The sequence below is a fragment of the Alligator mississippiensis genome, chromosome 3 (genome assembly GCF_030867095.1).
Source record: "Alligator mississippiensis isolate rAllMis1 chromosome 3, rAllMis1, whole genome shotgun sequence".
In the NCBI taxonomy this organism is placed as follows: domain Eukaryota; kingdom Metazoa; phylum Chordata; order Crocodylia; family Alligatoridae; genus Alligator; species Alligator mississippiensis.
Genome location: NC_081826.1, coordinates 93,141,723 through 93,166,667, shown reverse-complemented (window position 1 = coordinate 93,166,667; position 24,945 = coordinate 93,141,723). Strand labels below are relative to the sequence as shown.

The 24,945-nt window shown below is 42.6% G+C and overlaps 1 protein-coding gene across 2 annotated transcripts in view; it reads right to left on the bottom strand.

Annotated features, from left to right (window-relative positions):
- ARHGAP28 (Rho GTPase activating protein 28) overlaps positions 1–897 on the bottom strand; it is a 104,953-nt gene extending 104,056 nt beyond the window's left edge. Inside the window, exon 1 of one of the 2 annotated variants that reach the window (XM_014606606.3) lies at positions 593–897. In XM_014606606.3, the coding sequence (XP_014462092.1) occupies positions 593–723 (131 nt within the window). In that variant the 5' untranslated portion in view covers positions 724–897. The remainder of the gene's footprint in view (positions 1–592) is intronic. The other variant, XM_019490519.2, reaches the window with a different exon arrangement.
- Between the last annotated feature and the right edge of the window lie 24,048 nt (positions 898–24,945).

The following is a 24,945-nucleotide window of genomic DNA, read 5'->3' as shown; positions in this document are numbered from 1 at the left end:
ACAGTACTATAACTTTTTAAAGGAATGTTTTCACTTAGATGATGTCTTTGAGGGACTAGTTTCACTTTGTGCAGCTGTATGTTTGCAGGTGTGAATCAGAGAATTTCTTGCAATATTTCAAGAAAAACAATCCTTGATCCTGACCTTTTTGTGGATCATGGGAGAAGCACTTAAAAAAAAAAGTGTCAACAGCTTCCAAACAGAATGAATTTTCTGGTGACCTGTCTTTGCACCAACCCTTATGACCTTTCATAACTCAGTAAATAAGTGAATTGAGTAGAAGCTTAATTTATGCGTTTCTTTCCAAGGGATTATGTTGTTGTGAATCTTGGGTTGCAAACTAAATGGATCTGTTGATTTACAAGAGTTAAACCAGGCACTTGAATTTTCCATTTCTAATCAAAAACAGTGCCATAAAATTGAATAAGTTCCCCAGTGGAAACAAGTAATGAATAAAAATAAAGCGAAGAGTAACAGGTAAAGTGATCTGAAAAAGAGTCACAAACTACATAAGCAGAAAACAACTGCAAAACACAATCAGCTCGGATGAAATGCAGCAGCACTGTACCCGTTATAATTCTTCATGCTTTACCTGCTGATAGGAGAGTGGCTGGAGGAAATCTCTGGCACAAAGGTTTGTTCCATTATTGGTATCCTAGAAGGAGTATAAGAATGGTAGGCTGTCAGAACCACGCTGCCCGAGTCCTTTATCTCCATTATCATAGGCACATGTCTCTCCTACTGCCTGGTGACAAAGACAACTACCAGCATTTACTCATTTATTAGATCAAATGATCCTGTCACAACAGCAAATGCATGGCTTGGCTCGGTAAGAGCCTCTAACTACTGTTTGCTGACAAGAGATCTGTGTAACTGAGACACAGCTCTTCCTCCTGTCAGAACAGCTGAATTAGCATATATTCAAAAACGCCGCCCACAACATAACTGTGGGGGAAGGATCTTTGTCTCTAGGGAACTGGAAACCTGAGATAATCCTCCCTGGCTCAGAGTTGCTGCTCTGGACTAATTCTTGTTCAGCTATTTCTTCTTGGGTTTTGTGCTTTTTTTTTTTCCAAGGAGAGGCTTTAGTAGAATTTCTCATAACACGGTAAGAAGCAAACAAAGTGAAATCATTGCTCAGCTATGCAGCAAGAGGACAGAGCACTACTCTAACATGAAATGGGCTCTAGCAAAGAAAGAGGAAACTGACATTTGAAATGCCTATGCGAAACATTAAAAAAGTATGCTCTGTTTAAGTAATCAAGGAAGTGCAACCCTGATTTCCTATAAGTCAGGTCATTCCTTAAAAATTTTACTGCAGAGGATGCCTTTACTTTCCACTGAACACAGACAAAACTTTCAGTGATCCTAAATACTCAACTGGACAGATAATTACAAAGGCAGTAGGAAAACAGTAAATACTTTTTGTGCAAAATTTCACAAAAGATATTTACATTTTTTCCCCTGACCCATTACTAAAGCCCCCAAAACTTCACTTGCAAGGAAGTTTTGTGTAAAGGAAGTGTCATATGAGTGAATGCAGGATGCAGGAGTTCACTTCCTCCAAATGTTTTTAAACTCAATGTCTGACAATGAAATTTTAAAATCTCAGTGATCTCAAATCTGGAATGATAGTCTGATTTTAGAGCAACAAACACATAAAACTTCATAGATCATTTGTGCAGCAGAATGTAATAATAAAATATCCATTTTATGCAGCCCAAGGGCTTTTTTTTTTGGATAAAATACATACTACTTCTAATAAATGCTCAATTTAACATGGTGCAATCCACCTCCTGTTGAAATCCATGGAAGGATTCCCTTTGATTTCAAAGGACATTAAATAGAACTTACATGGTATTTTTCATCCATTTCATAGATGACACCTTTCCCCTGCTCAGGTTTCATTACGTTGTATAATAAGGGAAGGGTGGACTGAAAAGGTCCTAAAACCCCAGTTCCTCCTTAGCGAAACCAATATCTGTATGGGTATTGTGTTAGACCATCTGGAAGGCTACTCCTGAAAGGTTCTCTCACAGGTCCTGGCATAGAACAGTTTAAATTACATTGGAGGTTTCTTCAGCCCCCAAAGCAACCCAGGCTTGGCCTGAAAGCTACCTCATCACCCTCTATCTCCCTTTGGTAGTGAATCCCATGCTAGTATGAGTACTCAAAAGTCTATTGCAGCTTATGCATCTATACCTTAGCTTTAAACTAGTTAGCTTGAGTATCAGTGTTTGTCTAATAAAAGATACTGGATTTACCCAAAGAACCTTGTCTGCGTATAGCTAGAGCATCATTTGCAGTTTAGTTTGAGTTGCAAAACTCACCATGGATCCTGGATAAATACTTGAGTAGTTACCCCATTCCAAGCCACGTTCTACCATTAGAAGTAGCTTGTGTAGCCAGCTTGAAGCTAACACAGATATGTTTATACAAGCTGCAACGCATTTCACTGCACTAGAGTCAGACCAGTTGAAGGCTGTGCCCACCTCTGTTCGATGACCTGCTCTTGCGCCACCTTGGCACGGACACCTGGCCTAGTGCACCAAGTAGACTTGTGTGAACTCCAGAGGGGTCCTCGATCACTTCCGGAGAAGCCCCCAAACTTGCCTGCCATGACTTCGGATACATCTTCAATGAAGGGGGTCCCCATTGAGGATGCCTCCAGAGTTGTCACATTCTTGGTGGATATACACGGGGCTCCACCTCCTCTACACCCCAGCCATACACCAACCTTCAAGACGAACCTCAGGATCTTTTGTGGCTAGCCCTTAAATGGTGTCTTCCTCAGTTCCTATGCTTCCTTCTTTGCGGACGGACGCCTTGAGCTCCAACTAGACCCAGAGGGTTGTCCCCTCTGACGCCCTGAGTGTTCTCCGATGGATGCTGTCAGTCATCACCGTTTTCACAAGTTGTCTTTTGTCTTCAAATGGGGCTTCTAACTCCCCAATACCTGGTAAGGTGTGCTGAGTAACCTGCTCTAGGCAGGGAACTAAAATAGAACAGACAAAGGAAAAACACAAGAAGACCCACACTGACAACACCACACACATCAGGAATGACCTGAAGTGAAGAAGAAAAAAGAAAGGTCAGAGGAAGAAAAGAAAAGTAAAGGAAAAGAGGAGGGGCAGCCATGGAGCTGAGGGCCCTCCGTTCCCCTTGCACCAAGTGCCCCTAAGCTAGTGCGTTCCCTGTGTTGGGACCTGCTCTTTCACCCCAGCCGGGGTTTCTTTGTCTCCTCCTGGATCCACCTCTGGTCTGGCATCTCGGCACCAGACACCACTGGTAGAAGTTCCTCCGATGGCTCTTGCTACCGCCGCTGCCGGCCTCTCTGCTGGCTCCTCTGATCCCCACCAGTCGTCCCTGGCGTGGGGATCTCCTGCAGCCCCTGCTGCAGCCGCCGCTTTTCTGTGCACCAGCTCTTCGGCTCCCTGCTGCCACTGGATGCCTTCAGCACAGCGGTCCCCTGCCATTTCTCCTGCTCCCGGCGTCCCCCTTCCTGCGCTTTTGGGACCATCTTTTATCTTCACCAGGCAGTGTCTCTTGCTGACATCACCTGGCCTCAGCTGCAGATGGGTGCGGCTGACGAACTGTGCTGATGTCTGTCTCCGGCATCCTGTAAATGGTGAGTTTTTTTCTTTTTTTTTTTTCACCTTGGGTTTCTCTGCAGGCATGGTCTCCCACTTGCCCATACTTACATCCCTGTGACAGAGGCATAACACAGAATTACAACCAATAGAACCTAAAAGGAAGCTCAGAGCAAGCCCTGAAAGTTTTGCCCATATTGTTATGAATCAAATCATGTCAAGTGGCCATATAGTCTGGTCTGGATGAGTGGTGCATATTACTCAAGTCCAGAACAGAATAAACATAGTAAAGTTATATTTGTACTTCATGATACCTGACAGTAGAGGGGTTTCAAAACGAGACTGTTTCCTGAAGGCCTTGTGCACACCTATAAGATGAAAAACCCTAGTGGAAACATTAAGGGGGAGATTAGCAATAAAACCCTTACCTGATTGTCCTTGGGATTTCATACTGCAGGAATTTTGGAGTTTTGCTTGCTGTAGGGTGAAAAATACAATTCTCCATCCCAGCAGGGGTAATTTCAGTCTACTGTTACCCCTTTAAAGATATCCTATAAAGTTCACTTAGAGATGCTAACATTGCAGCTGACACTTAGTAATTCCTTACAGCACCGGGAGCCAAATGGAAAGCTTTAGGCAAGACAAGAATGGCTCTCTTTGAGAAGATCAGACTTGATAATCCCAGACTGAAATAGGTTTATTAGCTGCCATTTCAGACAAGCTATCCTGTCTTCTTTTCTCAACACCAAAGCAGTCTGCCATCTTCAGTGACAACAATGATGATGATTTTTAGATTCTGTTTGGATAAAAGCTACCCTATAAATATGCTTTTTATTATTACTTTTTGTGCCTTCTGTTCCCATATATAAACAAATATTGTATAATACAGACAACAGTTATGATCTTATTGGTAAAAAATAAAACAGAGGATTTTTTTCTCTTTGACAAAATAAACATAGTAGTAGGTTTCACTAGGATATTTATGAAGTACCAGGACATAAACTCAGTGCTACTAAGGAAGTGACAGACTTTGGCAAGGTAAGTTGATATTTTGCAAATCAATCTGCTGATGATCACTGATAAAACTGAACACTACAAATATTTATCTATATAATGGGTTTTGGGAATAGATGAGAGTCTATTAAAGAAAATCCTAAAAATGCTTAGACTTAAACCAACTAAAGATATAAATCAACCATGAAACACAGTTTTAACTAGGCTAGTAAGATGACATTCATGAAAAGATATGATACAGTGCATCATGTTCCCTACTTAGTAAAAACTGGATAGACCTGCAAGCAAAGGGAAAACGTAATTAATAGATCTATAAATAAATGAAAGTAAAAATATTTGTAAGAGCCTTGTCACTGTATAAGTAGGGATCATGTGATTTCATGATTTTCGTGAAACCCTTGAAGAAAGGTGGTTTGCATAATCACCACAAAAATTGGCATTCCCCGTGGAAAAAAACCTAAAAATAATAGTCTGGCTCTCCAGTAGGAGCCAGCGGCTGCTATGGCCCAGGCTTGCAGCCTTCCGGGGGAAGCCACCAGCACAAAGGCTATGGCCTGGCTTTGCAGCCTGCTGTGGGGTCGGGGTGAGAGCAGCCACCAGCATGAAAGGGACCAGTCAAGTTATGGCCACTGCCTCTTCTTTCTGTGGCTGATTAGCCAAGAGGGATGCCTTTTGTAGATCCCTATTTATAAGAGCCTTCACCTGCAGCAGTTACAAATCATTGGAATATTGTGATGTACTAAAGTTAGCAGGTGTCAGGGAAGTACCACACATTCACTTGCAGCACTTGCTGATCATTGGAGCATAGTGACCTATTAAAGTTGGTACCTGTTAGGAGATAACCGTAACCCAGGCGTGAAAGGAAACAACTTTTAAATTTCATTTTTGTGCTTAGGTTAAAACCATTAAACTTGAAAGTTGCTAGTACTCAGTACTTTAAAAAATCAGACCATGGAAATGGTTCAATATAAAATTAAGGGTCAAACATTTGAGAAATAGAACTGGAACTGCAACTTGAATATCTCCAGTGTTACACAAATCTGGGTCATGACGGTAGAAGAGTACAAAAAAAGCCCAGAAGCAACAGCCAAATGTAAACCAGAAAGAAACAAAGTTTACTTAACTTCTTTGGACATTTTCAAATTGTGTTAAACACAAGAACAAATAAACCACTGCTTGGCCTTTAAAATGGCCTTTAGTACGGAGTTATTTATATGAAAGTTTAAAAATCATATTTCAGAATATTTGCTGATGCTTTAAAAACTCTCAGTTAGTATCTAAGGCAAAACATGAATCTTTGTTAAATTATAAAAGCCATAATTTTCCATTCCAGTTCCAACAAGAAACTTAATCATGCATTATACTTTAGTTGACTCTAACATGGGCATTTTTTTATTTAGTGGGTAACTATGGGTTCTTTTATCTTCAAAACAACACCAGCAGTTTCACAAATAAAGTTCTTAAAAAGGAAGCTACAAGGCTGTTTTGTTTAGTAACTACTCACAATTATTTTTTCTAGAATATTAAAAGTTGTTCAAGTTTAGTCTATACTAACCTATTCATGTAGAATTGTTAGCATATTGACTGTATACAAAAAAAGAGACGTTTGCCTTTATCTGTCTGCTGGAGTAAGGCTGTTTTTAGATTTACTTTAAAAGAAAGGCTCATATCCTTCCATTCATCCATTAGGCTCCCATGACATGTCATGGGGCATGTGTAGACAAAATGAGAGGCGTGTGTGCATGACACTTTAAAGTGAGCTAAATGCTTTTGCACCACTTTAATGGTGTCGGTGTTTGCATGCCTCAGTGGTGTATTGTGCATTCATTCCAGCCGCTGCAGGAAATTCAGTGGTGTAATGCACCTTAAATGATTTGGGGTACAGCCATGGAGTGAAACACCAGGCTCCATGCAGCTCTGCAGCAAGCCCTACAGGAGGCCTAGCAGCAGCCCAGGAAAGCAGCTCTACCCAAGAAAAGTGGTGAGCCTGATCTTTCCCCCACCGCCCACTCTGGAGCCTGCCTGCCTGCCTGAGCTGCATGGAGGCCTGGGGTGGGTGCTGCCAGGGAGGGGCACCGCTGCCATAGAGGGAAGCACCAGTTCCCCCACAGCTTGCCCTTCCCTCTCTGCCGGACAGGCAGATAAGTCAGTGGGGTGTGTGCACAACATGGGGGTTTAATCAGTAGGGCTGTGCAAAACAGTACCGTTTTATTTCAACTTCCATTTTGCCATTTTGATGGGACAGTGTTTTGTTTCGAGTTTCATTTCTTTTTGAAAGCACTGTTCCGTTTTGTTTCATCAAAACTGTTTTGACAATGATACAACTTAGACCTAAGTCTCAGGAAGCCCCTTCCAGTTCCATGTTCCTATGTTTGTTAGCCCTCTAATTTTAAAATAGGGTCTGAATAGAGGAAAGTAGCTGAATATAGAGTTTCATTAAACAGTTAGGACCAGGGTCATTTATAAGGTAAAATTAGGAGAGAGAGAGAGAGAGAGAGAGTCTCTTTGCTATACATCTAAGTATCACAGTTTTGAACAAATTCATAGATTCATAGATTCATAGATGTTAGGGTCGGAAGGGACCTCAATAGATCATCGAGTCCGACCCCTGCATAAGCAGGAAAGAGTGCTGGGTCTAGATGACCCCAGCTAGATACTCATCTAACCTCCTCTTGAAGACCCCCAGGGTAGGGGAGAGCACCACCTCCCTTGGGAGCCCGTTCCAGACCTTGGCCACTCTAACTGTGAAGAAGTTCTTCCTAATGTCCAATCTAAATCTGCTCTCTGCTAGCTTGTGGCCATTATTTCTTGTAACCCCTGGGGGCGCCTTGGTGAATAAATACTCACCAATTCCCTTCTGTGCCCCTGTGATGAACTTATAGGCAGCCACAAGGTCGCCTCTCAACCTTCTCTTGGGGAGGCTGAAAAGATCCAGTTTCTCTAGTCTCTCCTCGTAGGGCTTGGTCTGCAGGCCCTTGGCCATACGAGTTGCCCTTCTCTGGACCCTCTCCAGGTTATCCGCATCCTTCTTGAAGTGTGGCGCCCAGAATTGCACGCAGTACTCCAACTGCGGTCTGACCAGCGCCCGATAGAGGGGAAGTATCACCTCCTTGGACCTATTTGTCATGCATCTGCTGATGCACGATAAAGTGCCATTGGCTTTTCTGATGGCTTCGTCACACTGCCGGCTCATGTTCATCTTGGAGTCCACTAGGACTCCAAGATCCCTTTCCACCTCTGTGCCACCCAGCAGGTCATTCCCTAGGCTGTAGGTGTGCTGGACATTTTTCCTCCCTAGGTGCAGCACTTTGCATTTCTCCTTGTTGAACTGCATCCTGTTGTTTTCTGCCCACTTGTCCAACCTATCCAGGTCTGCCTGCAGCTGTTCCCTGCCCTCCGGCGTGTCCACTTTTCCCCATAGCTTTGTGTCATCTGCGAACTTGGACAGAGTACATTTGACTCCCTCGTCCAAGTCACTGATGACCCTCGTCCAAGTCACTGATGAAATATCAAAACTGGTCCTGGACAAACATCATCATCAACTACAAAACCTAATCAGTTGGCCTCGGAAAAAATGTACTTTCAATGTATTTATTTATATACAATACAAATCATGAAATCATGGCAATAATGAATAAAAAATCCGTAAGAACCATAAGATGACATGTTACCTTTTATTTATTTTATTCTGGAGTGGCACTGCTGTAATGCTTTAATTACCTGATCAACCTTTAAAAACTAACATTTGCCAATTTCCAGCTAAATAAACACTTAAGCAGCTATATAGTGCCTATATATATATATATATATATATATATATATGTATGTATGTATATATGTATGAGAGTGAAGCCCTGACTTAACTGCCCCAATGGCCCATATACAGGACACCTTTATTTTTATATATATATGTATGTAAATGTAACTATATAAACTATCTTCTTAGTCAGTGTTCAAGAGTTACATATTTGCTAGTTTGAAACATTCATGAGTTTTCTTTTTAGGGATGCTACTAACAATAATGGAGGGATTTCTGGAAGTTGCATGATTCATACATCATGGGTATTTTCACTGTGTGCCACTTTAGTGGCATATTTGAGCACCATACAAAATTGCTAAGCTCCAAAAGATTCAAGAAGAAATAGTCTTCTTTTTTTCTCTCTTTCTGGCTACCTGGATGCATGGAATTATGGGATTTTAACTTTCAGGATTTTTTTTTGTTTTGTTTTCAAGATTTGTCATACCTTGGAAAAAGCTATATATAAAAAATGTAGTTTGTCCTTCAATCTGTCAGGGATGATTTCCATCCAACCTCGTCTAACAAATACTTCCATATTGGGGTCAGCCTCCAACAGCCTCATAGTGTAAAGAAGGTTCTGCTCAGTTTTACTGGGAGAGCATAGGGAGTAAAGTAGTCTCCAAGGCTAAAAAAAACCAACAAAAACCAAACCTGAGCCAGACCAAGACTTTGTATTTTATTCATAAGTAAATGTATGAAAAGCAGACTGAGTGAGGCAAAGGGGTTATCATTAGTCTTTTATGATCTTGAGGCAGCTTGCTGGAGGCATATCAACTTCATCTTTCTCATCTTGATTACGTTTCACTCTATAATCCATGAAATTAGAGTTGCAATTTTAAAAACTGAAGACAAAATAGCATTAAACACTGTCATTCAATTGTTCTCTGAAGAAGAAAGGATACAGAGTCTCCTGGGCAAAGATGGAAAATTCATTGTTGTAATTTGTATGTTCAGTACCACAGGGTCCATGTGAATATTTTGACAGTCTTTGGTTTGTCTTGAATTTTTCTTGAATTCCTGAGGGTGTTCCTCCCTTCTGATAAATAAACTTCTGTCATTCCAGGCTTAACTTGGTTAAACTGAGCAATAGCATAAAGTAGATCTAACTGAAATGTCAGTAATTATTTTATTTCTTTCTATAGGGCATCTTGATAAAGAGGGTACCTTCGCTCTTGACCCTCAGTCCACTTGAGCAGACCCTCATGAGTTCATATCAGCTGATTCTCATTCAGAACCCTTCTGAGACATTTCATGTAGATATTAAAAAAGAGTGAGGTGAAAAGTAGGGGTGCACTGATAGAGATTTTTTGGGCTGGTCCTTACTGATGGCTGATGTTTAATGAGCCACATAGGTCGACACCGATCCGATTGCTAGCATGCAGCTGGGCAGCTTGGAGAGCAGCTGGTAAGTCTGTTGGAGCAGAAGGGGTGAGGGAAGAGGGAAGGGGTGTGGGGTGGGGGTAGATTGAAGCCCCTGTGGTGAGGGAGGGAGTGGGGCTGGGAAAGGCAATGCACAGCTGGGGCGGAGCACGGGATGGAGTTATGAGTTGCTCATCCAACAGGTGCGAGGGGGGGTGCAGATCCTGCTGCTACGCACACCCCGGGGGAGGCATGGAAGGGGTGCCCCTGGATCTGCATGCGGGGCGAGAGTGGGTTGCTGCTGCGGGCTGGGACTGGGTCAGTGCCAGGCTCTTCCTGGCAGGGGGCTGGGCCTGACTGCACTCAGGGTGGGTGGGTGTTAGCAGTTCTGGAAGGGAGCTATGGAGGGGGGGGGCTACAGCCACCCCAAAATTTGCCATAGCTGCCCCATAGCCTGCCCTCCTAGCACTGTCACCTCCTGCCCTGAGTGCAGCTCCAGCCCAACCCTCCTGCTGGGAAGAGCCCAGTGCTGCCCCTGGCCCTAGCAAACAGCCCACAGCAGCAGCCTACCCTCACCCTGCACACAGATCTGGGAGCACATGCCCCCTCATGCCCCCTCATGCCCTCCCAGGGTGCGTGCAGCGGCGGGAGCTGCCCCTCTTCCCTCTGCCCCTCAGATGAGCTGGTTGTGGCTCCATCCCATGCTCCACCCCAGCTATGCAGTGCCTGCCCTTGCCCCAGCCCCACTCCCTCTGTCACCACTGAAGCCTCAATCTGCCACCCTCCCCACACCTCTTTTCTCACAACAGACTTACCAGCTAGACCTGACTGCCCTTCACGCTGCTGGGCTGTGCTCCTGGCTGCCTGTGGGCAGCGCTGTGGTTGCGTGCATGCACGGGGCATTTATCGGCGACATTATCAGCCACATGAACCAAAAAAAGCCGATTGCTGATACCGTCAGTTTTCCTTATTTTGGTGCTGATCTGATATGGGACCGATGTATCAGTGCAACTTGAGAGAAAACTGGACCTTGTGGTAACTGTATGATGAAATTCTGCATAATAAGAAACAGATGTCCAAGGTTTAGACATGGGTTTTATATTATAGGACCAAGAGGATCCACACTGAGTGCTTTTTCTATTCACTTCTGTAAAGTTCCAAAGTCATGTTGTCATCTTCATACAGTCAACTGTGTTGAAAACTGTGATGAAACAGAATGGCATTCACAGAACATAGATCATTTAACTTTCAGTGAAACCATAGCTCTGAACATACTTGTTAAAATATCTATAAACTTTAGTACATCTCTTGGGTGAATCTTACCCAAGTTATGAGGTTGTTGTGAAAAAATAAAATTGAGATAATTTTACTATGGATTTTTTTCTATAGACTATGTGTGCATAGTTGGCCTAAAACCATTGAACCAAAGGATCTTCCAACAGGTCATATTCCAATTTTCAAAAGCTAGTTTTGTAACAGGGTAATATTAAATACAAGTGCAATAAGATTTGTATTGTGCAATAAGTAGAAGTGCAATAAGATTTGTATTGGCTTAAATCAGTTCTGAACATGGCTCAGTAAAAACAGAAAATAATATCAATGTATATAAATCAATGCAACTTAACTAGAATGTCTCCATGTTCATGCAAAACTCTTAATTTGTTCTAAGAATTGTTGTGTTACAAACCTAAACTCAGCAGCTTCTTCAGCTTCTTAATGACAAGAATAGAATGCTCTCAAAATAAATACAAAACTATTGGAATATACTTGTACAAATTAATGTGACCACTGTCTAACATACAGAATATGGAAAAGCACCGAAATATATTTCTATTACTATTATTAATAAACATTCACAGTTTCATAAAACCAGGTCTGCACATGCTTTACAATGCCATTGAACCTCTCAATACATCTGCATAATAGAGAAATTTTGTTAATTCTATTTTAGATATGACATGGAGACATCTCAGAACAGAGAAGTTAAATGGCTTTCCCGAAAGAAACACAGGAAGTCTGCGGTAGAGCCAGAGGTAGAACCCAAGCTGCCTGACTCTCAGTCTTGTACTTGAACTTCCCTAAAAAAGCAGATGAACTAATAAAGAGTTGGCAGTGGAAAGGCTGTTGTGTAAGAAATGAACCTGCATGTATATAGGGTAAATTTTCATTCCATGTACCTGTTGCTCATTCTGCTTTCTAGAGTACAAGATGTTAGTTTTGATTGAAAGTTTAAGGAAGTGGAGAAATGATGCCTAATAATTAGCAAAGCACAGACTTATTTTTTAAGAAACATAAATATTCATGTCTTTGCCAAACACCTGTGTAGACAGGCTATTTGAAAGATGCAGGATGGACCCTAAGAACCTTTTAAAAAACTTAAAAATTCTAAAAATAACTTTTCCACAGCTCCAGCTGGACGGTTGCATTACAACCAGGGGTTAAACAAGCAATGATAAAGTGCAGCTGATAGGAGGGAATTCAGCAGTCTGGAATCCCTGAATCAAAGGCTTGGGAGTCCTCTGAGGAATATTTCCAATTTGGCTGGAAGAGGTCAAGCAGAAGTCATTCCCCTAGGGATGGTGGGAGTCAGAAACTTTGCCTCAGACTTGATAGATACAACACTGTTTTGGCACAGGGAAATTTAGAGTTAAACCTGTACTGTCTGTCTTGCATCCTGCTGATAGAAACTTGTAGTTTTCTAGGGATTTACATGCCAATTGTGTACTTGTGTACTTGTAAAGCTGTAGCCCTCACAACAGAAATGTGCTCTTACACCATTGCGATGGCATGTTTGTTAATAACTGCGTGCCTTTTTTTCTCTATTTGTCTGTTTTATTTGTTGTTTTTCCCCACATTTCACTTATCCTTTGACTCAGTGGACTAATATCATCCTTGGTATGTAACTCCATAGAAGCAAACAAAGTCCCACCAGAGATGACTTTGATTCAATTTCCTAAAATTAATTTAACAGTGGAATATTTCACAAGATGAAGACGACAGATCTTGAGAGGAGTTGTTTTTTGCAGGAAAGCAGAGAGTATTTGCGTTAACATATATTAATGAGCACATGGAACTAGCATGAGTTCTTTGGCCTCAGTTGTAGCTTTGGTTGTAGAGAACATACCTTGCTGATTAATCACATGATCTAAATGGAAACTTTCACCCTCATCACCCCTCTTTTGTCTGCTTTTGACACTAGCTTAATACTTCAGATCTTCTTAGCTTCTGATGTTTCAGTCTGCCACATCTCCTACTGAAAAACTAACACTAGGACTTCTTCTAAAAGGAACTTGGAAAGAAACATGGAACAACAGGGAACATTTCAAATTGGTATTTTGTATTCGCTTACTGTGAGGCAAATAAAAACAACTAGAAACCAGTAAATTGGTTGTTCTTGACCCTCCTCAAAGCAAAACAATTTCATGAGAGGACTCCAGGACTATAACTATGCTTCCACATTTCTCATATATATAGGTATACTTAAATTATAGAAAAGATAGGCTTTTATTTAATCACTCATAAACTGCCAAGTTTTCAGCCATAGGCCAAATTGGTATGTATGAACCCTCCCCCCACCAACATCCATAAATTGGGCAGCCATTCATCTGATTCCCCATCCTTATACATAATTATCTCATTTGATAATTAAAAAACATGGATTTTCATGTGCAGAATACAAGCCCAATAATTTTTGCTGAACAACCCTACAAGTACCTACAAGTCAAACTGTTGCTCCCTGTGAAACAATAGATTTAAACAAGCACTATTGTGCTGTTTTGTGCTGAGCATTACACATTTTTCAGCTGGTTATTTTAACTTTTTTTTTGTTGTGCTAGAAAAGCCGAGCCTTGCCCACTGACACACTGCCTACACTTAGAAAAATCAAGGAAACTACTCAAAGATCAGGAGAGAGGCTCTGACTAGAAATAACCCCAGAAAATGAGGGAAAGGAGGCAGGGAGATGCAAGACAGCTGGTATAGAAAACCTTTTGTTTTCAAAAGCAAATGAACTTTTGTTTAAAAAAAAAAATCTGACTTTCTGGTTTTGTTTAAAATTCCAGTCTCTAATGAAGAACATCTCTAGATTCAGGAAGGATGATAGCAGGACAAAGTCAGGGACCTGCCTGAGAAACTTTGAAACATTTATTATTTATGGGCCCCTATTGTTTCTATATGCTGAGATCTGGTATTCAGAAAGCCAGTAATTTCCTCTCCACCCTGGGAGTGATATGGAGTATTAACATCAATTACAAAATTTCTGTTCGTGTGTGGTATGCCCTTCTACAGCATGGAGGCATATTTTTAATGCAGCACATGGGGAATTAATTTTGTAAGTTTATCTTTAATATTATGGGCCCCACACTTGCAAACTTCAGTCTGCTAGAAAGAACCTTCCTGTATCTGTACAGACTCTCCATGAGGACAAGAGTACCCCATATGTGCTGAAGTATCTTCATGAGTGGCTCTCAAAGCAAGACCTAAACCCTAGTTTTCACTTCACTTACTGTCTTCTTTTGAGAGTTTAAATGTGCACTAATTAATCATTTAATTACACTTCCCAATTAGGTATCATCATGCATAGTTTACAGATTGCTAACGTAAAATGGAATTGGCCTCATTGTCTTATCCCAATATTGTTCAGTTATGAGTGTAAGATAGATCAAACTTGGGGCCTTGTTACACGTTACACTGTGAGCTGCCCCAGTGTTGATCAGTGTTAGTGCTAGCTTGAGTTTGGAGCAGTCTCATGTTCAAGCCAGAAGGGGCCTGGAGGACTAAATGGTAAGACCCCCCCCCCACCCCCTTCCCATTCCAGGCTTTCCCCCTGCCCCCTGGGGCTCCCCCAGTTCCTACCCCCAACCCCCAGGGAACCCCTCCTGCCCTTCGGTGTCCCTCTTGCCCCCTCCTTTACTTGTGCCTACATATGCTGTCTATCCTGGGGGAGCAGGCAAGGAAGGGTTCACATGCCTGCCTTATCCCTGACACTGCTGCCAATCTGCTGTTCTTCTCAGGCCTGAGCCCAGCCCAAAGACCACAGTGGAGTTCCTATTCCCTCAGGGGCAGAGAGCATGGGCAGTCACAAGTAAGCAGGGGTGGCGGGGAGGGCACTGAGTAGGGATCTGGGGTTCTGGAAAGCATGGGGGAGGTGGCAGCGGGCCCAGTTTGGCCAGCAGGAGAGTGGGGTGGGTGGGATGTTTACATTAAAGTGGCTACCCATGAGTGTAACATGAGCTAAGCGACACAGATCAGAGATAAACCTAGGCTGGGGTGGCCTAACTTTAAACTGCCTAAAGAAAGCTTAAACTTAGTCTCAAGTGTTAATGTGTGGACAAATGAAGGTTTTAGAGCTCCAGGAGATGCCTACAATTATTGTGTAAAAAGACCCTTGAGCTCAAAGGGCATTTATACACACACGTTTTCATTCTGTGAGACACCAGAGATTCGCCGCTTTGGAGCAGACTTGTGCAATTGTATAAGCAGCAAAATGTGTGTCAGCACACAAAAAATGGTTGTGGTGCACTTTTGAACTAAAGCACCTCCAATGTGTTTTAGTTCAAAAGCACGCCATTGACATTTGCTCAGTGCTGACGCACATTTTGCTGCTTATACAACTGCATGCACCACAGGGCGCTTTTCAAAGTGCCCACTGCTGTGGTGCGTGCATGTGTACAAATGCTTATAAAGACTTCTCTAGTGTCACACTGTTATTCAGAAGAAATTCTGGGAGTTCTAATGTTTTTGTAGTGATCTTGCCCTTGACAGGGCTAGAAAGAAGGCAGGGTAGATACTAAACTTTATAATTTTATAGACTAAGTGATATAAGCTAGAAAGCTCACCAGAAAGCCTGTTCTCACACTGTTCAGCCCAGTTTTGCAAGGCCTAGATGTTGGACTAAGCTCTCATAAGCACACAAAGTTAAGGGGAGAAGGGTACCCTTAGGGTACCCAACTGAATGCTGAAACTGCTTGTGTTTCTCTGTCTCAATAGTAATTATGGGTATCCTGTATGGTCAGGATTTCAGTCTTTTTTTTATTGCTGCACATACTTTCAATCTATTTTGTATTTTTGCTTTTGTCAGATCTCTTAAAACAAATAGGATTGGGGCAGGGACATGCTAGATTGGACATCAGCAGAGATTACCCAGCAGAGAGTGATTCTAAGAATATTAAATAACTAGCAGATGTACTGTATTGTTAGCCATTTCCTAGTAACTGATATACATGGTGCCATCATCTTGTGCACAACTCTATATTTATACATGGAAACACAACACCTATGTTTGCAGTAGTTGGTAGGGCTGTGCAAAGCTTTGGTCACTGATTCAGTTCAGCAGTGATTTGGCCCAATTCGGGCCGAATCTCTGAATCCAAATCGTATGAGGAGACCCTTTAATTTCTCCAATTCAAATTGGAACCCTCTGAATTGATTTGGAGACATTTGGGAAGATTCAATGATTTAGACATAGACACAGCTTTAAATGTTTTTTCTACATACCTCAAGGTACCAGGTGGCTCGTGAATGCTGAGATGCTGGGGTGGATGGAGCATCCCACAGCAGCGCAGGGGGTCCCCAGTGTGCTCAGTAGCAGACCCAGAATTGGATCAGAAGCACTTCCTGTCCACTTCCAGGTCCGTTGGGGAGCACACGGGGGATCCCCCTCACCCCCTGGCTTGGTGACTGATGCCTCCTGGGTCTGGGGGGACATCCAGGGGCCCCCCATGACCTATCGCTGAGCCGGGGGGGGTGCAGAGGAGGGGGTCCATTGCATGCTTGGCAGCGGATCCAGAAGTGGACCGAAAGTACTTCTGATGCACTTCTGGGTTCACTACCGAGCACATGGGGGGCCTCCTGTGGGATGCTCCATCTGCACCACCATCACAGTGTTCACAAGCCTCACCTGGTACATTGAGGTATGTAGAAAAACCATTTAAAGCTATGTCTATGTCTGAATCACTGATTCTCTAAATCAGCATTGAATCTTCAGATTTGGATTTGGCCGAATTGAATCATGACAGTGATCCAAATCAACGAATTGAATCACTGTCCCCAATTTTGGCTGAATCCAAATCTGAATGGAATGCAACCCATTTCACACACCCCTACCAGACAATTAAGATAACATCTATAATAATCAGGTATCCTGGTTTTCTCTGATAAAAAATTGCAAATTCTCTGATAAACCCCCCCAAATCCATGATTAAAATTAAAGGTCTCCCACAATGCCCCTGGCCCTTTTGGTGCCCCTCTTTTGTATGTGCATCTGTGTATGTGCATGTGTTCACATGTGCATGTGTGTACCTGTGCACATATACATGTGTATGCATACCCTGTGCACATCTATGGGTGTACATGTGTCTATGTATATGTATGTGCATGTGTGCATGCATGTGTGTGTATGGATGCTGGACACACTCCCATGGGGAGCTGTCTGGGGGCTGAGGGAGTGGGGAAGTGTTGGGGGAAGACATGGAGTGGACCCTTAAGGGAAGCCACATATGGAGAAGCCGAGCCTGGTCGGGCTGATAGCACCACTTGGGTTCCATGTGCAGCCAGCCTGGCACTCAGGCCTACAGCGGGGTTTGGCCAGGAGCGGAAAGGCTGCAAAACCCTTGCTCCCAGCTGGCTGCAAACCTCCCAGCCAGCTGCAATACCCCCCAGATCTTGCAACCGCCCCCCAGCTCCCAGCTCCCACCTGCTGCAAACCTCACTGCAAAACCCCCAGCTCCCAGTCAGCTGCTGCAAAACCCCCCAGCTGACTGCAAATCCCCCAGCTCCCAGTTGGCTGCAAAAACCCCCAGCTCCTGAAAACCCCTCAGCTCCCAGCTGCAAAACCCCCCAGCTCCCAGCAAACCTCCCCACTCCCTCAGCCCCCAGCCAGCTTCCCCTCCCAACCCCCGCAAGCCCCACTTACCACTTCACAGGCTCCAGAAGGAAAGTGAGCCTGACCTAAGCCTTGCGACTGACAAAAAGCCACATGCTCTTTCCTTCCCCCTCTCCCTTCTGGTAGGGTTAGGGCTATCTCACCCTTTTTGCAATCAGCCCTTGGAGGTCGGAACTCAGCTTGTGTCCAGAGCTTTTGCAAAATGGGGAAATCCATGGGTTTCCCCGCTAATAGGGAAAATCTACATTTTCCCTGATAAAACTGGGAAATCCGTGGTTTTCTCCATTTTTCAGGGGGATCCCTGACAATAACTCACTTAGAAAACACTCTGTGGTCAGTCAATGGGAACTTGGATGGTTAACTTTTCTTTACATTATTAGATACTCATGTGATAAAAGGAATAACCTTCTTAACCTTCCTAATGGGTATAGTGTACTGAACTTATTCAACGTTGGTGTAATCATAGTACAGTATGTAATATTCTAAATATAAAGTAGGTGCTACTCCAAACCACATAAAAATAATGCTTTGCTCACCAGATCGTGGCCAAAATTCGCAAAGATGGATTAGAAAGATCCATGCTTTGCAACTCTTTTTTAGAGCCAATTACTTCAGGTTTCTGACTGCTTTGAGTGATGAATTGTTTGCTGTTCCTCTTGGCTCAGAAACTGCTAACTTACTTTTTAGGAAAGGCCCAGAGCAGCAACAGTAGTTATCATACTCGTGGAAAGAAAAACACCAGAGCTAAGTGTGCCCTTTCAAATGAAGCATATGATTAAAGAACAGATCAGGCAACCTAAGATACTTTATGAACAGGGACAGGAAAAGGGTGTCCAGCTCAATATGCCTGGTCTTTTCTTTATATTTTTTCTGTTGTTTATCTTAAACTTATTTCCATTCTTCTGTACTGTATCCCTCTATGCCCTCCTTTTCTAGTAACATGTTGAGATAGTTCTTAAATTCATTCTTTGTTTCAAATACCTTCCCTATTAACTGCTTTCTTGTCGTTGGCATAAAGTTTGAGATATTGCCGAAAAATGGCACCTATGTTTTGAACTCCACAGGAAAGTACTAACATGTTTGCCTACAGTTTTAAAAATATGAGGCAACCAGTCTTCACCCCATGGGGTGGGAATGTGTGCAGGCTTTACCCTTTATTTTTAAGATTTCTTGTACCAAGTTACAGCAGCCTAACAGCTGCTCTGATACTTTCCTTAAACGGGCATATGTAGAAATCTCCACAGTATGTGTAAATGGCATGGGCTGTCTGTGGGCCAGATCTCATGTTATCTGGCTACCCATGGGTCTGGCAGCAGGGGAGTGATAGAGCTCATTAACCAGAGCTATGGCAATTAATGCTGCTACTGTTCCATGCCATCAAATTTCTAAACCCCGGGGAGCTCCATGGGCTAGATGATATGGGTTTGCGGGTTGAGTCCAACCTTTGGGCTGTAAGTTGACCACTGCTGCTCTATACTCTTAGCCATTTATTTCTGATGTAGAACTGTTTTAAGTGCTGTTTGAAAACCTAATTAAATTACATCCACTACATTTCCCTTATCTATCATGGCAGCAATATCTTCAGAGGATTCCAACAGGTTAGTTAAGGGTGACTTCCCTTGTTTCAATACACACTGAGCTTCCCAGCTACTAAAATATCCCCTTAAAATGCCTTCCAATAATTTCTTTCCAAACAGTTTTAAAATTTCTGGGCTATTGCGTTTCCTATACACTCTCTTTAAAATGGAATTACCCTTGCTGTTTTATGCAAGGATTTATTCTGCTTCTAGTGAAATTTATAACAAAGCAAAAAAATCCCTAACAAGCAAAATCAGAACTTCCTAGATCTTAAATACTGGAGGCTGCAAATGAGAGAGGAACAGTAGGGGAAAACCCTGGTCATACCCAGTTCACTCTTCCTTCCAGCATCTACTCTCTGACACTGTGAGACACAGGATACTGGGCAAGACAGACCTTGACCTGATCCAAAAAATGGCAAATGTTATGTTCCTTATGTTCTTATATTCAAAAAAAGAAAACAAAACAAACAAAAAACACAATCCTCCCCTTGCCCCCCCAAACAGTCCCCACTCCCAAACCCTACACAAGTTTCCTCAGTTCTGTTTCTCTGCTCCATCTAATACTCATGGGGGATATTTTCTAAGCTAGGTGTTTAATACCATATATTATTTCCTTTCTGCCTTTGCAAACTGATTCTTAGTTGACACAGTGTTTTATACACTTTCTTTCCAAAGATGGAAATAAAGTAGACCTTTAACTCTGTTCCTATTATCTGTCTCTCATCCAATTTCTCCATTCTGTGTTTATGTGCTCCAGTAGCTTCTTTCACCACTAAGTCATTGTTTATCAGGGTAGATCACAGGCAGGCAAAATACAGCCTGTAGGCTGGATCTAGCTCACCAACTAATTGTATCTGCCCTGTAGATGGGCAGCCGTGAACTCATGGGATCTGGCCCACAGGCAGCCAGCAGCTCTGGCTTCAGCTGCTACGTAGCGACTGGTGGGCTGGACTGTGTCAGCTGTGGACCCAGATCGATCCTGCCGGCTGTGTCCACAGCCAAACCAGGTGGGTGCTGGCATAAGCTGCGGATGTGGCTGGCAGGTCTGGGTTGGGTGGGGATCAGGGTGTGTTACAGGTTGCAGGGAGGGGTTTGGGATGTACTGCAGCACAAGGTGGGTTAGGGATTGGAGATTGCTGCAACTGCAGGTGGGCATGCTGTAGCTCCGGGTGGGGTGGGATTGGGGTGGCATGGGGGGGGAATAGAGATAGAGAGAGAAAGAGAAACAGGTGTGGCCCTCAAGAGGACACCAGCACTCATTAAGTGTCCCTCTAGCCAAATAATTGCCCACCTCTGGACTAGATCCTTCAGTTGGGGAAGTCAGTGCAGCTACAGCATTTTAACTCAGCTATGGAGCAATGTCAGTTTTACTCCGCTGAGGATCTGACCTATGTATTATAAAAATGGCTTGCAATTTATTTTTGCTGTATTTTATTTTAATTGTGTTACAGCAGTTCAAATATTCCTTCTGCCCAGCTTCTTTCAGATGTCCACAAACATAAATATACAAGAGGCCTTTCAGTGTCTCATGTAAAGATTTCACTTTCTGTTATTTTCCTGTGCAGATGCAGGGCTTATTCAGCACTTACCTCCTACTCAGTTTAAACTCCTTTTTGGATTGACTCTGGCTTCTCACAGCTCACGATCACCTTTCACTTCTTTTTTGTGCCTTCTATATTTACAGTTAGTCTCTGCTTTTCTAGACCAGTCAGCTCAATTAATATTTATTAATATAGCAAAAAAGTTGTGTCCCCTTTTTGAGAGACTTTGTATTTTAGGGTGCACAGAGATGGAGAATGAGAAGAAATGACACCAGAGCATCCACTATTGCTTCCTTTTGCTGGGGCCAGAGATGTTATGGGACTACAAAAGGCTGTCTGAAAAAGATTAAGAGCCAAGTTTACAAATATGTGTTACCTGATTTGTATCACTCCAGACATGCCAAGCTGGAGTCCTATTTCAGGACCTGCCTCTCAGTCCTATTTCAGAGGCAATGAGTAAAGGATCAGGGCCATGGCATGTAACATCAAAAGCTCATCAGTCGCCACAGTTTAAGGTTTTCAGTTCTGGTACTACAGTGCTATGCACAGAAAGATACTCAGTGTTGCATTTTTCATATCCGTCACTGTAGAAATGAAGTCTAAGGCTGATGTATGAAATAGCAATGATTATCTACTTGAACTGCATGGACCAACTTTAATTTTGCTGTTGTTTAATGGTACTCTAATCATGTGTATTAACTAAACAAATTGAAGTTATGAGAAAAAAAACATTTTTCAGACTAAGTCTGTTTTGTTTGAGTAGGAAATCCTTTCTGGCAGATTTACAAGCATGTCTCAGACAAATGTTTTACAACAAAAACATTTTGCTATAATCCCAGGCTGATAGAATGGCTAATTATAGTTTAAGAGCCCTTTTGTTCTGACTCCTTAGTGGTCTCTTCATGTGCTTACAGTCTGAGCTTCATTTCTAGCTGAAATTGAGTTCGTATGTGCTGGAGGAAAAAAATCCGTCTCCTCATTCTTCTTCTCCAAGCTCTTTTCCCCCCCTTTACTTAGATAGAAACACATTTTAGCAGCAGAAAATTAGTTTAAGACATTACAGAATGTAGTTGACAGAAGAAATAGCAGAAAATTAAGTTTAACCCTTGCAATACCAGGCTATAGCGTGTCTACACTGTAGTCTACAGAGTAGTGTAGAAATTGGCAGTCTAACTGAAGGAGCAAAGCTGGGAATGGAAACAGTCTTTGCTGTAGCAGCATGGAGCTATGCATGGGGTAATTTACTTAATTTCTTTGCACTGTAAATCAGCCTGCATGGAACTTCATGCTACTGTGGTTAGATTTCTTCTGGTACTTAGGATAATTTGCTTAAATCTAGTGCGCTTATCACCACATTATACCCCAATCTGCAGTACAGGACAACAGTGAGCACATCTACACATTGATTAATGTTACTGCTAATTAAATTTAGTACTTGTAAATGTGGCATTTTGGCATTTTCCCATACCCATACACTTTGCACTGATAGGCCCCTAGTGTTCCCTGGCTCCTAGTGAAGACTTTTTATCCATGAAGGGAAGCACTGGAGTAGATTACCTAGGAAGGTTGTGAAATATGTGATTGGAAAATTTTAAGTAGAAGCTAAGTGCAAACATTTATCTAGGATGGTTTAGACATGAAGATCCTGCCTTGCAGTCATGGTTGGACTAGATGACCTCTTGAAAACTCTTTTAGCCTATTTTTCTATGATTCTTAGCCACCCTGCCCAGATTTACATCAAGGAGTACTGAATTTGGTGGCCCATCTTGGGAATGAAGAATAACTGCCATGTCATGGAACTTTAATTGAGGAGAGAAAGAAGTCACTAGGAGAGTAGGTAAATCATACTACAGTTGGCCGTGCACATGATTTAATGTAAGATTTGGGTTTTATGATGTTTTCTTAGATCTAGATTTGCAAACTATCAAACAATTTTCAGAATGTATAGTTAGATAGGATTTAATATCCAAGACTGAGCTTAAATGGGCATTGATCTCTATTTCTATAACTCATTAATTAACACCCCCCCCAAAAAAAACTCAGGGTATTTCAGGGCTCATTCTGTGTTTGTGTGTACCTTATATTCTTGTACTGAGTATTCCAGGCAGTAACGGCTGCTTAAAACTAAACAATATGTGTTATCAGACTGACAAAAACCAAGGTGAGCATTTCTTCTGATATGAACTTGGTTACATTGTTTTATTATTAAATGCATTTCTGACTGTAGCTATGGGATACTCCAGAAATCTATTCGGTATTTGCCCTATGTGTGGTATGAATGCTGATCCAAATCTAACAAGATGGCAATACCCAATAAGCTAAAAAAAAATTGTGACGCCTGAATTGTGTTACAATATCTAATAAAACTATTTTTTTTTCCTCTTTCTGTTTCAGATAAGCTGATTTCCTCTGAGTTGTTAGAGTTCATGGTTAGATGGAGGTAACAATTTAGAGCTTAACTGAGACTAGTATAACATTCATAGATTCATAGATTGTTAGGGGCCTGAAGGGACCTTGCAGATCATCAAGTCCAGCCCCCTGCGCTAGGCAGGAAGACAACTGGGGTTAGGTGACACCAGCGAGGTGACTGTCTAATCTCTTCTTGAAAACCTCCAGGGTAGGTGACTGCACCACCTCTGGAGGGAGTTTATTCCACAGTCTGGACACCCTGACTGTGAAGGAGTTTTTCCTGGTATTAAGCCTGAAGCGGCCTTCCAGGAATTTGTACACATTGGTCCTGGTGTTCCTTGGGGATGCCCTAGTGAACAGTTGTTCACTGAGTTCCTGATGCACTCCTCTGATATAGCAGTAAGCTGCTATCAAGTCCCCTCTCAGCCTTCTCTTCTTTAGGCTAAGGAGACCCAGGTCCCGCAGTCATTAAAGCTGTCCATCCAGAAGAACAAGAAGAGATGGCTTACAAAAACCTCAAGACAGCAACCTTATCATTACTGCACACAGAAAAGGAAAACAATTATTTCCTATTTAAACAACAGACTATATAAGCCTAATGCAAAATTGATTGCCTAACAAGACATATTATGAATTTATATCTTTATATATTTTCATGCAGAATTTTTCTATATTTTTTAATCTTTAGAACAGGGATTGACAATTTGGGGCCTATGGGCTGAATACAGCCAATGGAGCCACTTTATACAGTCCACAGGGTTGTGGGGGCTTCTGCATTATTTCAGAAATGAAGGGCTTCACTTGTTGCTGGGGAGGGGAAGGGGAGAAGTGGTGGTGGTGGCAGCACTTTGGCAGGGAAAGGTAAATGTGGCTCTGGCTCCAGCTCCAGCAGCATGAGCTGCATTGGAAGTGACTAAGCTCTGTTAAAGAAACTCTCCTCCACATTCCTAGGCCAGGGACAGACATTCAAAAAGCCTGAGCCTGAATTGATTCAATCTTTGCAGGTTAGTCTAACGTGGCTAGGCTAAATCAGTTTTGTAACCAGACAAATCCAAAAGCTTGCTAAGAACATTTTTTCCAACTATTTAGTTGGTCTAATAAAAGATATCAGATTCACCCAAAGAATCTGTCTGCCTTTTTCAAAGGAAGGAATGCAGGGACATTACCATATGAACTGTTGACTACCAGCAAAAAGCCCTAAGTGGACACTGTCCTATCTGCCTTATACAGCACTAGCTAGCATACTACATGCTGGCTGTGGTGCTGTGGGAGAGAGGAGGGAGGGATCTCTGCTTAAGCAGCTGGTGAGGGGGGAGGGTGGGGGGAGGGAGGCACAGGGAAGCCAGCAGACCCTGCTGTGCCTGCAAGTCTCTGCTGCAGCTCCAGCTAGGGATTAGAGGGAAGGGGCCAGCTGTGCTGTGGAGCAAAAAGCCCTATCCAGCCCAGAGAGCATGCTGGGATGCTGAGGGTGTCTGGTTTAGCTTAAACCAGCAAGGGGTTTGGGACAGACATTGCATAAACTGGTTTGAGCCAAATCAGTTAAGTCTGATATCAGGTTTATCTCACACTGGTTTCAGTAATTTTCAAACTGGTTTATGTGCAGTGAACATCTGTTCTGTTACAGGTTTAAACCAGTTTCTGATCACTTAAATCAGTTTATGTGTAACGTCTGTTCCTAGCCCCAAAAGTTGTTGACCCCTACTTCAGAAGTTTACTAGAACCACTGTGTTTCCTATAGCTTTCTGCTGACTTACATGTCATTCTCATTAGG